The sequence below is a fragment of the Martes martes genome (assembly GCF_963455335.1).
Source record: "Martes martes genome assembly, chromosome: 8".
In the NCBI taxonomy this organism is placed as follows: domain Eukaryota; kingdom Metazoa; phylum Chordata; class Mammalia; order Carnivora; family Mustelidae; genus Martes; species Martes martes.
The window spans coordinates 105,407,177-105,422,822 of NC_137895.1; the positions used below are offsets into that span (position 1 = coordinate 105,407,177).

The 15,646-nt window shown below is 35.1% G+C and overlaps 1 protein-coding gene across 5 annotated transcripts in view; it reads left to right on the top strand.

Annotated features, from left to right (window-relative positions):
• WNK1 (WNK lysine deficient protein kinase 1) overlaps positions 1–15,646 on the top strand; it is a 150,593-nt gene that overhangs the window by 70,433 nt on the left and 64,514 nt on the right. For all 5 annotated transcript variants that reach the window (XM_080810679.1, XM_080810680.1, XM_080810681.1 and 2 more), the window contains exons 2-4: positions 1,581–1,753; positions 12,610–12,830; positions 14,903–15,060. In XM_080810679.1, the coding sequence (XP_080666805.1) occupies positions 1,581–1,753; positions 12,610–12,830; positions 14,903–15,060 (552 nt within the window). The remainder of the gene's footprint in view (positions 1–1,580; positions 1,754–12,609; positions 12,831–14,902; positions 15,061–15,646) is intronic.

Here is a 15,646-nt window from a genome sequence, read left to right on the forward strand (position 1 = left end):
ACATCAGGCTCTCTGCTCAGCGGGGAGCCTGCTTCCTTCTTTCTCTCTCTCTCTCTCTCTGCCTGCCTCTCTGCCTACTTGTGATCTCTGTCCAAAAAAAAAAAAAAAAAAAAGGAAATCTTAAAAAAAATAAAGAAAACGTACTCTGTAACATTTTATGAAATTTTAACATTTTAACACAAAGTGTAAAAACCTGTATGGGAAGTGGTATGTCCAAATTCAGTCTAGTAGTTATTCAGAGGTAAGGAGTAGTGCTGGGAAGGACAATCTTGTTACATAGGGGGCTTTTAATTATGTCTGTGTTTATTTAACTGTGTGATGGACACATTACTTTATTGTATGCCTGGAATCTTGTTAAAATATGTATTGCTTGATTTGACAGAATATTAGTGTGACAGAGAGTTTCAATTTTAATATACAGAATAATTCAGAGTGTGTGTATATGGGAGCTTGTCAAGGGAAGATCAACAAATTAAGTGCTTTTCCCCAGTTCATCTTAGGAACATCACATCACCTATGAAGTGCCAGATGCTTTAAACGTGATGAAAGCATACCTAGTAGATTATTTAATATTTTCTTAAAGAAAATTCTAATCAAAGCAAAGACAGAACTAGAATTTATATTTAGGTCTTTTTGCCTCCAAAATCTCATACTTGTTCCATGTTATTAAATTGCATATATTGCATAGCAATAAATCATATATTTTAGAAGTGGTTAGTTAACTGTAGCCACAAAATGATACTGTATTTGAGGTACATGTTAACATAAAGACATTGAAATAATTTCAAGCACGACATTATAATCCAGTTTTCTTAAGTATACTTTACCCTGTTCTCACAGTCATGAAAGGCTGAAGAATTATCAGTTATTAGTAACTTTAATGTTATAGCATTCCTGTTTTAAACATTATTGATCATTGTAATTTAGTACACGTTTGGCATTTGAACTTATTTTTGCGGGTTTTTTTCTTTGTTTTTCCCCCATTTAAAAAAAATTAACAAATAATATATTATTTGTTTCAGGGGTGCAGGTCTGTATTTCATCAGTCTTACACAATTCACAGCAGATACCATATAGCATATACCTTCCCTAGTGTCCATCACCCAGCCACCCCATCACTCCCACTCCCCTCCACTCCAGTGACCCTCAGATTGTTTCCTGAGATTAAGAATCTCTTATGGTTTGTCTCCCTCTCTGGTTTTGTTCCCTTTCCTTTTTTCCTCTCCTCTCCCATGATCCTCTGTCTTGTTTTTCAAATTCCACATATCAGTGAGATCATATGATAATTGTCTTTTTCTGACTTAATTCACTTAGCATAATACCCTCTCGTTCCATCCACGTCATTGCAAATGGCAAGATTTCATTTTTTGGTGGGTTTTTTTTTCCTATTTAAACTATTTTATTTTTACTTAAGTATAATTAGCATATAGTGCTATATTAGTTTCAACTGTGCAGTATGATTCAGCAGTTCTGTACATTTCTTATCAAGATAAGTGTACTCTTAACAGCATTTAAATTTGACTGTGTGACTTGGTATTCTGTTATTTTAAACCACATTCTGTTTTGGTTCATGATTTTAGGATCGAAAATTAACAAAGTCTGAGAGGCAGAGATTTAAAGAAGAGGCTGAAATGTTAAAGGGCCTTCAGCATCCCAATATTGTTCGATTCTATGATTCCTGGGAGTCCACAGTAAAAGGGAAGAAGTGCATTGTTTTGGTGACTGAACTTATGACATCTGGAACACTTAAAACGTAAGTCTATCAATGTTATAAAAGTTGACCAAGAAGTTTGAAAGAACTTGAATTTTCTCATGTCATATTTTATCAGTCCTGCTTTTCTTGCCAAGCATACCAAGGAGGGAACAATCCCTCAACTCTTGGTAGGACATTTTCCTGCCCACTAAGTCCTCTGGTGTATAAAATAATTTGATAATTATTTAATGGTAATATTAAAATAAGTTATTATAGAATAAACCTAGTTATTTTAAATTATGTTGGTTTGCACTTCTAAAATTGAGCAGCCGCTGAGGGATCACGAAATCATATGACAATGTGGCCCTCTAGTGGTGTAAATGAGGTTGAAGCTTATTTACTTTCTCCATTTACTCCATTTACTTTATCACCTTGTATTGGACAGTTATTGTCTGTGCAACTATTATTATGTCAGATTCAAATGGTACTGTGACAGTTATTGCTAGATAAATCCATTTGCCTTAGTGTCAGAAATTAAAGCCAAAATAGCTAGACTCATCATTTCTTTCACGAAAACAGGTCAAATGCAGAAATTTCTTGTTCTCCATTTGAACAATTCCTAACAAGGTATTCCCTTTCCCTAAAAGAGTTTTAAAGTAGGAATAGGAGTTTGCCTTTGGAATCCCAGGTCTCTCAGATTACATGTACTCAGAGAGGAAACTACAGTGAGGAAACTACAGTCAACCCTGAACAATGTGAGAGTTAGGGACAGTTGACGCTCCATGTAGTTGAAAATCCAAGTATAACTTTTGAATCCCTCAGACTTAATTACTTAGTAGCCTACTGTTGACTAGAAGCCTTACTGATAACATAAATGGTCTATTAACACCTATTTGTATATTATATGTATTATATACTATATTTTTATAATAAAGTAAGCTAGAGAAAATAAAATCATGAGAGAATACATTTACAGTACTATACTATAAAAAGTCTGCATGTAAGTAAATTCACACAGTTCAAACCGATGTTGTTTCAGGGTCAAATGTAGTATAAATTATGTGGTTTAAATTTTTTATTGTGGAGGAATTGGACTTTTAAAAATTGTCTCTTTGGTATGTATTCGTTCCTTACCACTTTCTTTAGTTAATACTACTGAGCTAATTCATCCCAGATATTTGAAACAGTTTTGTATCTTTTGGATGTAATGACTTGCATGTGCTCTTGGATGCTCAAGATTAACATATTGAAAAGCCAACAGATTATTTCCCTCCTACAAATTCTGGTTTCCCCACTCAGCTTCTCCAATATTTATGGTAACACCTTTATCCTCATCATCCAAGCTGCTTGTTAATATATCTCTTTCTTCCATTAGATTGTGCTCCCTAGCACTATGCCTGAAATTTAATAACTATTTGAATGAATTAAAGAAAATTGTGGTTATTAGTTATGTGTATATCTGTACCTTGAGATTCTTTTCACTAGTTTAGGTCTTTAGTGGGCTGTCAATAATCTGTTCAGGCATACCCTATAAGAGTACCCTCTGACATTTGTTTTAAATTTGTTTTTATTTGTTTTAAAAAGTTTATTGAGAGACTTTGGGTTAACATAGTAGGCTAAGCCTCTGTGGGATTGTCCCTCAGTTGGTAGAACACACAACTCTTGATCTCGGGATCATGAGTTCTAGCCCTATGCTGGGTGTAGGCATTACTTTAAAAAAAAAAAAAGAAAAAGAGTTCAGATGTAATAAGAAAAGATCCAAAGAACTTTTAGAAATAAGATAAATCCTTAAAAAAAATCCTTAAAATTAAAACTTCATTGATTAGGTTACATAGAGATTAAATTGAACTAAAAAGAGTAAATATGAATATCAGCAAAAAGAACATGAGACATGGAGTGAGAAGACATTGGATTTAATTATCACTCTAGAAGGAAAGAATCAAGAGAATGAGGAAGGACTTGAAGATGTGTATTTAGTTTTCAGCAAATAGATTTACTTTTAAAAATGAAGATTTTTAGAATTTTAGAATTTTTAGAATTTGACAAAGAGAGCACACAAGCAGGGGGAGCACCAGGCAGAGAGAGAAGCAGGCTCCCCTGCTGAGCAGGGAGCCCAATGTGGGACTTGATCCCAGGACCCCAGGGTCATGACCTGAGCTGAAGGCAGATGCTTAACCAACTGAGCCACTGGGGTGCACCCCCCACCCAAGCATATAGATTTAAAACAAATCCATATTTTCGTATAGTTATATATGACTTCCATATAGCCGTGAAGGCAAGTCCTATAAGCTGCTTCTTGTTAATACTTTGTTAGCAGTTCAAATGAGTAGCAGGACATGAAGTTGTTTTCTTTCACAGTGCTTAATAAAGTTGACTATAACAGAACCAAATCCATATTCATACTGGAAGAATACAGAATAATTAGGAATATTGGTAGCATTTAGAGAAGCAAAAGGGGCAAAAGGGATGGGAGTTGGTTCCAACATTCGTGCTTTTTGGACTTTTTAGGTTTCTACCTTTGTTCCACATATTTATTAATACGTAAATTGACACCCATACCTGAAAAATAATATGGGTTAGAAAATTTGATGCAGGAGGGGTGCCTGGGTGGCTTAGTGGGTTAAGCCTCTGCCTTCGGCTCAGGTCATGGTCCCAGGGTCCTGGGATCGAGCCCCGCATCTGGCTCTCTGCTCAGTAGGGAGCCTGCTTCCTCCTCTTTCTGCCTGCCTCTCCGCCTACTTGTGATCTCTCTCTCTGTCAAATAAATAAATAAAATCTTTAAAAAAAAAAAAAAAAGAAAGAAAATTTGATTCTGGAAATAGAAATAAAGCTAGATTTTTTTTTTAATTGAGATGAAATTCACAACATAAAATTGAAATTTTTAAAGTGTACAATTCAGGTATAGATATTTTGTCTATACAGTGTTGTATAACCACTACATGATTTATCAAGTTCTTAAACATTTTCATCACCTCAAAGGAACACTATACTCATTAAGTAGTTATTCTGCATTTTCCTTCCCATGCAGTGTATTTACTCTTTAATTGCATACCATCAATACTCTGGTTTCTCTTCAGATCATATAAATCTTTGGCCTTTTACACCATCTTTGGCCATTTACACCAGATGGCCTTGCACACCATCTAAGTTCTTGACATTTTTCTTTCTAAGCTTAAAGTTCTCTTTCCCCATCATTGTTTCTGTTTCCGAGCCTCAGAGCTAAGGGAGCAGGAGGGTGTAGTAGAAAGCACTAGACAGAGTAGGAGTGGTGAGCTCTACTCTTGGCTCTGCCTAGCTGTGATTTGGGTCAACTAGCTCCCCATGTCTGGGCCTCAGTTCTCCATGTGCAGGATGAGGAATGATAATGACCTCTACAATTTATGGATAGGAATTTTTTCTGTGATTAAAAAACGTAGCAGGGTGCCTGGGTGACTCAGCCAGTTGAATGTCTGCCTTTAGCTCAGGTCCTGATCCCAGGGTTCAGGGATTGAGCCCCTCTCAGGTTTCCTGCTCAGCTGGACATCTGCTTCTCCCTTTCCCTCTGCCCCTCCCCCCAGCTCGCTCTCTCTCTCTCTCAAATAAATAAAATCTTTAAAAAAATAGCATAAAATTATTTGCCATCTTAATTATTATTAAGTGTGCAGTTCAATAATGTTAAGTACATTCACATTGCTGTGCAACTATCCTTTTTTTTATTTTTTAAGATTTTTTATTTATCTCACAGAGAGAGAGAGATCACAAGTAGGCAGAGAGGCAGGCAGAGAGAGAGGGGGGAGCAGGCTCCCCGCTGAGCAGAAAGCCCGATGTGGGGCTTGGTCCCAGGACCCTAGGATCATGACCTGAGCCAAAGGCAGAGGCTTTAACCCACTGAGCCACCCAGGCGCCCCTGTGCAATTATTCTTTAGCACTCTTCAGTCCTGCAAAACAAACCCAGTAAGCAACTCCCCATTTCCCCCTAATCCCAGCCCTTGGCAATCACTAACTGCTTTTTGTCTCTGGTTTTATCTGATCAAGCTATTTCATATAAATAGAGTCATAAAATAATGGGGCCTTTTGTGTTTGGCATAATGTTTTCAAGGTTCATGTTGTTGCACATATTAGTACTTCATTCCTTTTTATGACTACATAATATTTTGTTTCATGGATATACCACAATTCATTCGCTTAGAGACATTTGTTTCCACCTTCTGGTTATCATTAATAGTCCTGCTATAAATACTTGTGTATAAGTTTTGAGTATATATTTTCATTTCTTTTGGATGTGTGCCTATAAGTGGAATTGATAAGTCATGTTAATTTTATGTTTAACTCTTTGAGGAACCACCAGACTGTTTTCCACAGTGACTGAAACATTTTACATTCCCACCAACAATGTATAAGAGTTTCAGTTTCTCCACGTCCTTGCCAACACTTACTATTTTCATAGCCATCCTACCAAGTGTGACATGGTATCTCATTGTGGTTTTGATTTGGATTTTCTTAGTGACTGATGATGTTGCGCAACTTTTCATGTGCGTATTGGCTGTTTATCTGTCTTTGGAGAAATGTCTATTCTGTCATGTCTTCGGACAAATCTCTATTCAAGTCCTTTGCCCATATTCAATTTTTTTTGTTTGTTTATTTGTTGAGTTGTAAGAGTTTTTTATATATTCTGTAAGCCTTTCCCAGAAATATGACTTGCAAATACTGTCTCCCATTTTACAGGTTGTCTTTTTACTTCCTGTGATGTGTAAAGTTTTTAATGTTGATGAATTTACTTTTTTCTTTTCTTGTTGCTTGTACTTTTGGTGTTATGTCTAAGAATCTTTTGCCAAAACCAAGATCATGCAGATTTACCCCCAAGCTTTCTTCTAAAACTTATACAGGTTTGTCTCTTACATTTACATTTGTTTCATTTTGAGTAAACTTTTGTGTATGTGTGAGGTGTGCAACCCAACTTCATTCTGTTGCACAAGGTTGTCCAGTTACCCAGCACTATTTGTTGAAGAGACTGTTCTAGCCCTATTGAGTGGTCTTGGTACTCCTGTCAAAAATCATTTAAGTACAGATGTATGGGTTTATTTCTGGGCTCTTGATACTATGCTTTTAATCTGTATATCTGTCCCTAGCCAGTACTACACTGTTTTGATTACAGTAGCTTTGTAATATGTTCTCAAATTAGGAAATGTGAGTTTTCCAATTTTGTTCTTTTTCAGTATTGTTTTGGCTAGGGGTGCCAGGGTGGCTCAGTCAGTTAAGGGTTTGCCTTCAACTCACGTCGTGATCCCAGGGTCTTGGGATCGAGGCCTGTGTCAGGCTCCCTGATCAGTTGAGAGCCTGCTTCTCCCTCTCCCTCTGCTGCTCCCCCTGCATATGTTCACATTCTCTCTCTCTCTTTCTCTCAAGTAAATAAAATCTTTAAGAACAGTATTGTTTTGGCTATTTGAGGCCCTTGCAATTCCATGTGAATTTGAGAATTAGTTTTCCATTTCTGCAAGAAGGTTGATAGAATTTTGACTATCTGTAGATAGAATTAAATATATTTATAAATGCATTGAGTCTGTAGGTCACTTTGGTTATTATTGCCATTTAACTAACTATATTAAGTTTTCCAATCCATGAGCACAAGATGTTTTTACATTTTATTTAATTTTTCAACAGTGTTTTCTAGTTTAGAATGCATAGGTCTTTCACCTCCTTGGTTAAATTTATTCCAACATATTTTATTCTTTTGGATGCTTTTGCAAAATGGAATTGTTTTCTTAATTTCCTTTTCATGTTGTTAATTGTTGGTATATGGAACACAACTAATTTGTGTGTGTTGATCTTGCACTCTTGCAACTCTGATGAATTGTTTTACTAACTCTAGTTGTGAGGGTGTGTGTGTTCTTTGGTATTTTCTTTATATAGGATCTTGGCATTGCAAATATAGTTTTACTGCCTTTCCAATTTGTATACTTTTATTTCTTTTTCTTGCTTAGTTGCTCTGGCTGGAACTTCTAGTACAATGTTGGATAACAGTGGTTATCCTTGTCTTATTTCTAATCTTAGTAAGGAAGCTTTCAGTGTTTCATTATTGAGTATGATGTAAGGTTTGGGTTTTTCATAATGTTCTTTATCATATATTCTCTGCTGTTCCTAGTTTGAGTATTTTCATCATGGAAAAGTATTGGAATTTATCTAATTCTTTATCAGTTGAGATGATCATGAGGTGGTTGTTTTGTTTTGTCTTTTTACCTTTGTTTGAAAGTGTATTATGTTGACTAATTTTCTAATGTTGACAGATACTTCCATTTCATGAATAAATTGTACTTGGTGTATAATCCTTTTACTATGTTGTTGGATTCAGTTAGCTAATGTTTTCCTGATGATTTTGCATCTATATTCATAAGAGATATTGGTATGTAGTTTTCTTGTGGTGTCTTTGCTGACAGGGCAGATGAATGACTTATGAAGTCATTTTCTACTTTTTGGAAGAGTTTCCTCCTTTTCTACTTTTTGGAAGAGTTTGAGAGGGATTAGTGGTTTTCCTTTAAATGTTTGGTAGAACTCAACAGTGAAGCCATGTAGTCCTGGACTTTTCTTTGTTGGGAGGTTTCTTGAGGGAATGTTCCGTGTGTTTTTAAGAATATGTATTCATCCATTGTTGGGTGTCATGATCCATATATTTCTCTTATTTTTAGGTGGTTTGTTATTCAGATCCTCTATTCCCTTAATGATCTTCTGTCTAGATGGTCTATCCACTTTTTTTTTTTTTAAGATTTTATTTATTGACAGAGATAGCAAATGCAGGAACACAAGCAGGAGGAGTGTGAGAAGGAGAACCAGGCTTCCCTCCGAGCAGGGAGCTCAATGCATTGTTTGATCCCAGGACTCTGGGATCATGACCTGAGCCAAAGGCAGACACTTAATGACCGAGCCACCCAGGCGCCCCAGTCTATCCACTTTTGAAAGTGGGCTATTAAGTCTCCAACTATTGCTATAGAACTGTATACTCCTCCTCTCAATTCTGTCAGTAATTGCTTCATGTATTTAGGAACTCTTTTTGATGTGTATTATGTTTGTATTTGTTATAATCTTCATAAATTGACCCTTTTATCAATATATATTCTTTATCTCTCGTATCAGTTTTTTATTTAGTCTATTTTGTCTGTTATTAATATAACCACCTTATTCCCTTTTGGTTACTATTTGCATGGAATATCTTTTGTGTCCTTTAATTTTCAGCCTGTGTGGGTCTTTGAATCTAAAGTGAGTCTCTTGTAGACAACATGTAGTTGGATCATATTTATCTCCATTCAGCCCTCTCTTTGATTAGAAAATTTAATTCATTTATACTTGAAGTAATTGGTGATAAGGAAAAAAAATTTTTTTTGGTAATAAACCATTTTAATACCCTTCTTGTTTCCCTTGTATATATTTTTAAAGTATTTTCTTAGTGGTTACCTTAGGGATTACAATTAACACCATAAGTTTCTAACAATCTAGTTTGAAATGTTACTAGATTAGCTTCAGTGGCTTCAAAATCCTTACTCCTATATAGTTTTGCACCTTTATTGTGTTTTTGTAGATTTTGCAAAGATTCAAATTGCATCTTTATATGTTGTGTCCCCATTAATACAGATTTATGATTATTGATTTATGTATTTGCCTTTTTTTTAAAGATTTTATTTATTTATTTGACAGACAGAGATCACAAGTAGGCAGAGAGGCAGGCAGAGAGAGAGGAGGAAGCAAGCTCCCTGCCGAGCAGAGAGCCCAATGTGGGGCTCGATCCCAGGACCCTAGGATCATGACCTGAGCTGAAGGCAGAGGCTTTAACCCACTGAGCCACCCAGGCGCCCCTGTATTTGCCTTTTAAATCATGTAGGAAATGAACAGAGAAGTTACAAGCCAAAACCACATTAATACTTGTTTTTATATTTAGCTGTGTAGTTACTTTTACCAGAGATTTTATTTCTTCCTATGGCTTCAGTTTACTGTCCAGTGTCCTTTCATTTCAGCCTCAAGGACTTGCTTTAGCATTTCCTATAGGGCAGGTGTACTAATAACAGTCTCTCAGCTTTTGTTTAATGTTGCCTTTATTTTTGAAGGATATTTTTTGCTAGATATAAAATTCTTGGTTGACAGGTTCTCCCCGACACACACCTTTCCACACTTTAAATATGTCATTTCTCTGCCTTCTGGCCTCTGTGGTTTCTGCTGAGAAGTTGGCTGACAATCTTCCTGAGGATCTCTTGATTATGATGAGTTGCTTCTCTCTTGCTTTCAAGATTCTCTCGTCTTTTGTTTTCAACAGTTTGAATGTAATATATGAATCTGAATCTCTTTATATGTATTCTTATTGAAGTTTGTTGAGCTTCTCAGATATGTGGATTCATGTCTTTTGTCAAATTTAGAAAGTTTGTGACCATTATTTTATCACTATTTAGCTAAAAGAAGCAGCACAAGTGTCCATCAAGGAAAGAGTGGATAAGCAAAATGTGTGTGTGTGTGCCTGTCTGTCTACACACACACAGTTGAATATTTTTCATCCTGAAGTGGCAAGGAAATTCTAACACGTGCTCTAATATGAGTGAACCTTCAGGACATTATGCAACGTGAAATAAGCCAGTTACAAAAAGTCACATTACACTACTGCTTTCACTTTCTGTGAGGTACCTAGAGTAGTTGATTCATAGAAACAGAAAGTAGAGTGGTAGTTTCCAGAACCCAAGGGAAGGTGGCTTTGGGGAGTTGTTGTTTAATGGGTATGAAGTTTCAGTTTTTTAAGATAAAAAGAGTTCTGGGGATAGTTGGTGGTGATGATTTCATAACAGTATGAATTACTTAGTGTCACTTTAAAATGGTAACGTTTATGTCTATTTTATCTTAATAAAAAATGGGAAAATCCACTGTGTTGAATTTTCTCAAAATATAGAGGTGGAACAATTATTGTCTAACTCATTTTAAGAAGCCAGCATAACACTGATATCACTGATATCAAAACCTAAGATATTATGGAAAAAGAAATTTTTAAAGAACAATGTCCTTCATGAATATTGATGTAAAAATCCTTTACAGAATAATAGCAGATTGGAGCCAGCAATTACAGTACATTAATACCAGAGAGGGTTTATCCCAGGATCACGAAGTTGGTTTAACATTGAATGAATCAATGTTATTCATCACATTAACAGAATAGTGGAGAAAAGCATATGATCATTTCAAAATATGTCGAAAAGTATTTGACAATTCAGTATCTATCTATTTATGGCTAAAAACCAAACTTTCTCCAACTGCTAAACAACATCCACCAACCTATAACTAATACGTCAAACTTAACCATTGCTCCTGAGATTAGGAACAAAGCAAGAATACTTGTTTTAACCACTTACATTCACTATTGTTTCAGAGGGCCACCCATTAAATAAGACATAAACGCAGGGAAAACTAGTAAAAGGCATAAAGATGGGAATGTAAGAAATAACACTGCCCTTGTTTGCAGGTTATGTAATTGTTCACATAGAAAATTCCAGTGATTCTAAACAAATTTAATGAAATTATAAGTTACAAGGTTAATATATAGTTACCTATTATATTTTATATACTTGATCATTTTATAAATGTGAAAGAGATACAAGCCAGACTCAACTTTTTCCCAAAATTTTCTCCTAGAATTTTTCAGTTATACAGAAAAATTGAATTACCAATGAACATGTACATATTCAGTGCCTAGGTTTTATTATTAACTTTTGCTGCATTTACTTTATCACATATGTCCATCTAATCATTTCCCTATCTTTCCTAATTTTATTTATTCCAAAGTAAGGTGTAGACCTCAGTATGCTTCACGTGTAAACACTCAAGTGCTTATTTCATTAAAATTCTAATATTTATATGCTTTGTTTTTCCTTACAGCAAAATTTAAATACAATGAAAAGTGTAGTTAGTCATAATGGTATCATTCTATGAGTTTTGACAAAGGCATATTCACTCATGTAATCAAAATCCGATTAAGGTATAGAACATTTTTATTATCTTAAAAGAGATTTGGGCAGAATGACTATTCAGGATTTGGGACTTCCCTTCTGTACCACCCTTCTGGGATTTCCCTCCTTTACTTTCTAGATCTCTGCTGTCCACTGGAACTCTCTGTGGTGATGGAAATGTTTTATAATTTGTACAATCCAAAATGGTAGCCACTTGATATATGTGGCTGTTAAACATTTTAAATGTGGCTAGTGCAGCTGAAAAATTGGAATTTTAAATTTTAATTTATATTTGTATAGTGAATACTATATTGAACAGACCATCACTATAGAAAGTTCTTTTGGACAGCACTGTTCTAGCTGCTGTGGTCATCTTGAACTTTTTCTGTTTCTCAGCTAATAAGGCTACAGGCTTCTATTTAGACTTGAGCTGATCTGTACATTCAGGCTAGAGCCTTTCCTCAACTGAAAAGATTTAGAAAATAGGAAGCTCAAGCAGTGCTTCCTTTTTCCCTCATGTGAGCTCCCTTTCAATTCATGCCTAATTTTGATTGCTCACAAGAGCCTTGAAGTGGTTGTTTTTATATTTTTTTAACTACGATTTATAATTGTATCTGTGTCCAGTAAGAATTATTTCACCATTTACCAGGAGTCAAATTCTACCCCTTAACTTTTTAAAAATTTTTGTTGTTTATTTTTCTATCTCTTAACTTCTAAACTATTTTAGTAGTGATCCAGTTTTAAGGAATTCATTTTTTGTGTTTTGTTATTAGAATTCATTTACCAACCACTTGTTATTCTTTCCTCTTTAACCTTGTTAAAAGTATCACTAACTTTTAAGGTTACTGAATCTTAATATTGTAAATTTGATATTCCCATCTCAGATATGCTAGAATTTAATGGAATTCTTCAAAGCAGTAAACTCATATCATTGATAACCTGTTTGGTGTACTTTGCCTTTTCTAGGTACCTGAAAAGGTTTAAGGTGATGAAGATCAAAGTTCTAAGAAGTTGGTGCCGTCAGATCCTTAAAGGACTTCAGTTTCTTCATACTCGAACTCCACCTATTATTCACCGAGATCTTAAGTGTGACAACATCTTTATCACTGGCCCTACAGGCTCAGTCAAGATTGGAGACCTAGGTCTGGCAACCCTGAAGCGGGCTTCTTTTGCCAAGAGTGTGATAGGTATGTTTCAGGTGTACCTTGCATCCTAACTGGTTTTCTGATATTCCTTTTATTTTGAAACCTGACCCTGTTAGAATTTTCATTATGTGAAATAAGCCTTCAAAAATTCCTAGCTTGAACTCAGGAAGTGATCAGTTTTACTTACGAGATGTGGAGTTCTCTATATGCTTCTGGAATCATCTGGAAGACTGTTTCTTAAAGTTACGTGAAGAGAAGTAAAGGGAATTTTGTTGACAAAACCTTATGTAACTATCACTCTTACTGGGTCATTCCGTTGATATGTATTAATTATGTAGTTATTTATATAATTATATAAGTACTGTATAATAATTATTATATAATACATATAGAGTTGCTTTCTTATGAAAGAAATTGAATTTATGTAGTTTACTTTCTAAAAAAGTGTTAGATTATATGTATTCAAAAGTATCTACCTGTTAAGACTTTATTTTAAAATGTGAAAATGAGTTTATCCTGAGAACTTGGTTTTAACTTTTCTTACTCCTACTCTTCAGAAGATGTATCTGAAACAGAACTTTTCAACTCTAGTATTATTTTACATTTGAATAGTTCTTTGTTGTAAGGGCTTTCTTGTGCATTATAAGATTATTTAGATGCCAGGAGCACATCCCCTTTCCAGCTCCCCCACAGTTGTTATAACCAAAAATGTCTCTGGACTAAATGTCCCTGGGTAACAAAATCACCCCTTGTTTAGAATCACTGATCTAAAGAACAAGCCTGTCCTTTCAGACTTCAACTATATGTTATAGAGTTGCAGCCGGAAAAATAATTTAATGCTTATTACTTTGATAAGCTTTCACCACTCTCTGAAGAGGATATGACACTTTAAAAATTTGAAACCTTTGCAGATATTCTATTCTCCAAAACCCCCCAAAGTTGGTGACAGCAAGGAAACCATTAATTTTTAAGTGCACTAGAATTTTATGTATTAAGAGAAAACCATAAAACACCAGTAATTTGTACATTCTTCTAAAATAGTGTCCTCCATAGAATATTATGTGACTTGGATTTGGAATGCTATTTTTAGATTTTCTTAAAATAGATTAACAAGAAGAATTGGGAAAGAGTTATTTAAAGCTGAGTTTCCTTCTTGCCTTCTTTACAGGAAAAGGAAACATTTCTTTGATTGTCTTTGACTCCTTAAAAATCTCTAACCCAGGAGAGGTTCCCCCCCACTTTTTTTGTTTAAACCATGCTATGTAAGCCTGTTCTTGGAAATGTCCTACAGTTTGAGGTATCCAGACTTAATTTCTTTGGAAACATTGGAAAACCTGGTCTGTGGGATCACATACTCTATGCTTATAACTCAGTCTGTATTTGAGTTCTTCATTTATGTGTGTTTGGTTTTTGTCTGTAAGATCTGTAAGATGTTCTTCACTGTATTTCTTGTTATCTGCAGTAGACTTCTTTGTGTACTACAGGTGGTATGGTAAGTATGTAAAGAAAGGGTTCTGGTGAGTGGCCTTTATAGACCATTACACTTTTTTTTTTTCTTCTTTTAAAAAACATTGAATGTTGGATTTTTCACTGCAAGGCCTCCTTAAAAGTGAAACTGATCAAGTGGAATTAATGGCCAAAGACTAGCTATAAATACTAACCTTACAACTACCATACAGCAGGGGGCAGGCAAGTATTTTGATCTTTTTTAACCCATCTTGTCTTATTGGTAGATGCCATTGTATCCTCTTTATTTCTTGCTAGTCTCTTACTTTTCCTTCCATTTGTTTTCATTATGAATTATATCAGTTTTTCTATTATCCAAGTTTCTATTTTGACATTGTATAACAGTAATCCATTTGAAACAGTAAATAAATAAACACTTGACCCTGTCCTGGTTTCTTTTATGAAGGCCATGCAGCAGAAGTTCTGACATATTTGGTGGAAGAAACTAAGATTTTCTTCCTCTTCCCTGCCCCCACCACTCTTCTCTCTTCTCTTACCCGCCTTCCACTTGCTTGTATCTCACAGGTCAACCCCTCTGCTTCTTCCCCAGGTGAGTAACATCTGTAGCCTCTGCTCACATTGAGTCTAAATTGTTCTTTTAATTTAAGGTACGCCAGAGTTTATGGCCCCTGAGATGTATGAGGAAAAATATGATGAATCTGTTGACGTTTATGCTTTTGGGATGTGCATGCTTGAGATGGCCACATCTGAATATCCTTACTCAGAATGCCAAAATGCTGCCCAGATCTACCGTCGAGTGACCAGTGTAAGTCTTACCCTAATTGATTAGTGACCTTAAGTCACACCAAAAAAAGGAATGCCAAGCTGGATATCATTGAACCATGCAAAAGGGAGCAATAGTAGAAAGCATACTCAGTCGCTGGGGAAAGAAGGAGTTGAGAGATTTTATTGCTTCTGATTTAGTGAGAGCAAAAATAAAGATCAAAGAAGTACCAGTATATTCTGGATTCTCCTTGCATACACTTAAAGCTTTATTTTGAGATATCTTATGTTTAAAAATACTCTTCATTACTACTGTTCAAGCCCTAATTTATTCTTCTAAGTTCTCATTCCCTCCGACCGTAAAACATATTATCTGAGTTAAAAATAATGCTCTTACTCAGATTGCTTTGTTCACAGACCTTTCCCTAAGTGGTTTAAAATTGATTTATGAATTTATTAAATCATTTATAAGTAACCACAAGGGTTTAAGGCATAACAATAATTTCTGGATCATCTGAATACCCTCACCTATTAAGATATTTCTCCCATTGTTTCAGAGATGTCTGTTTACAGTCAGTGTTCAAAATAGGACCTATCAGGGTCCACAGAAAGTACTTTATTATATGTCT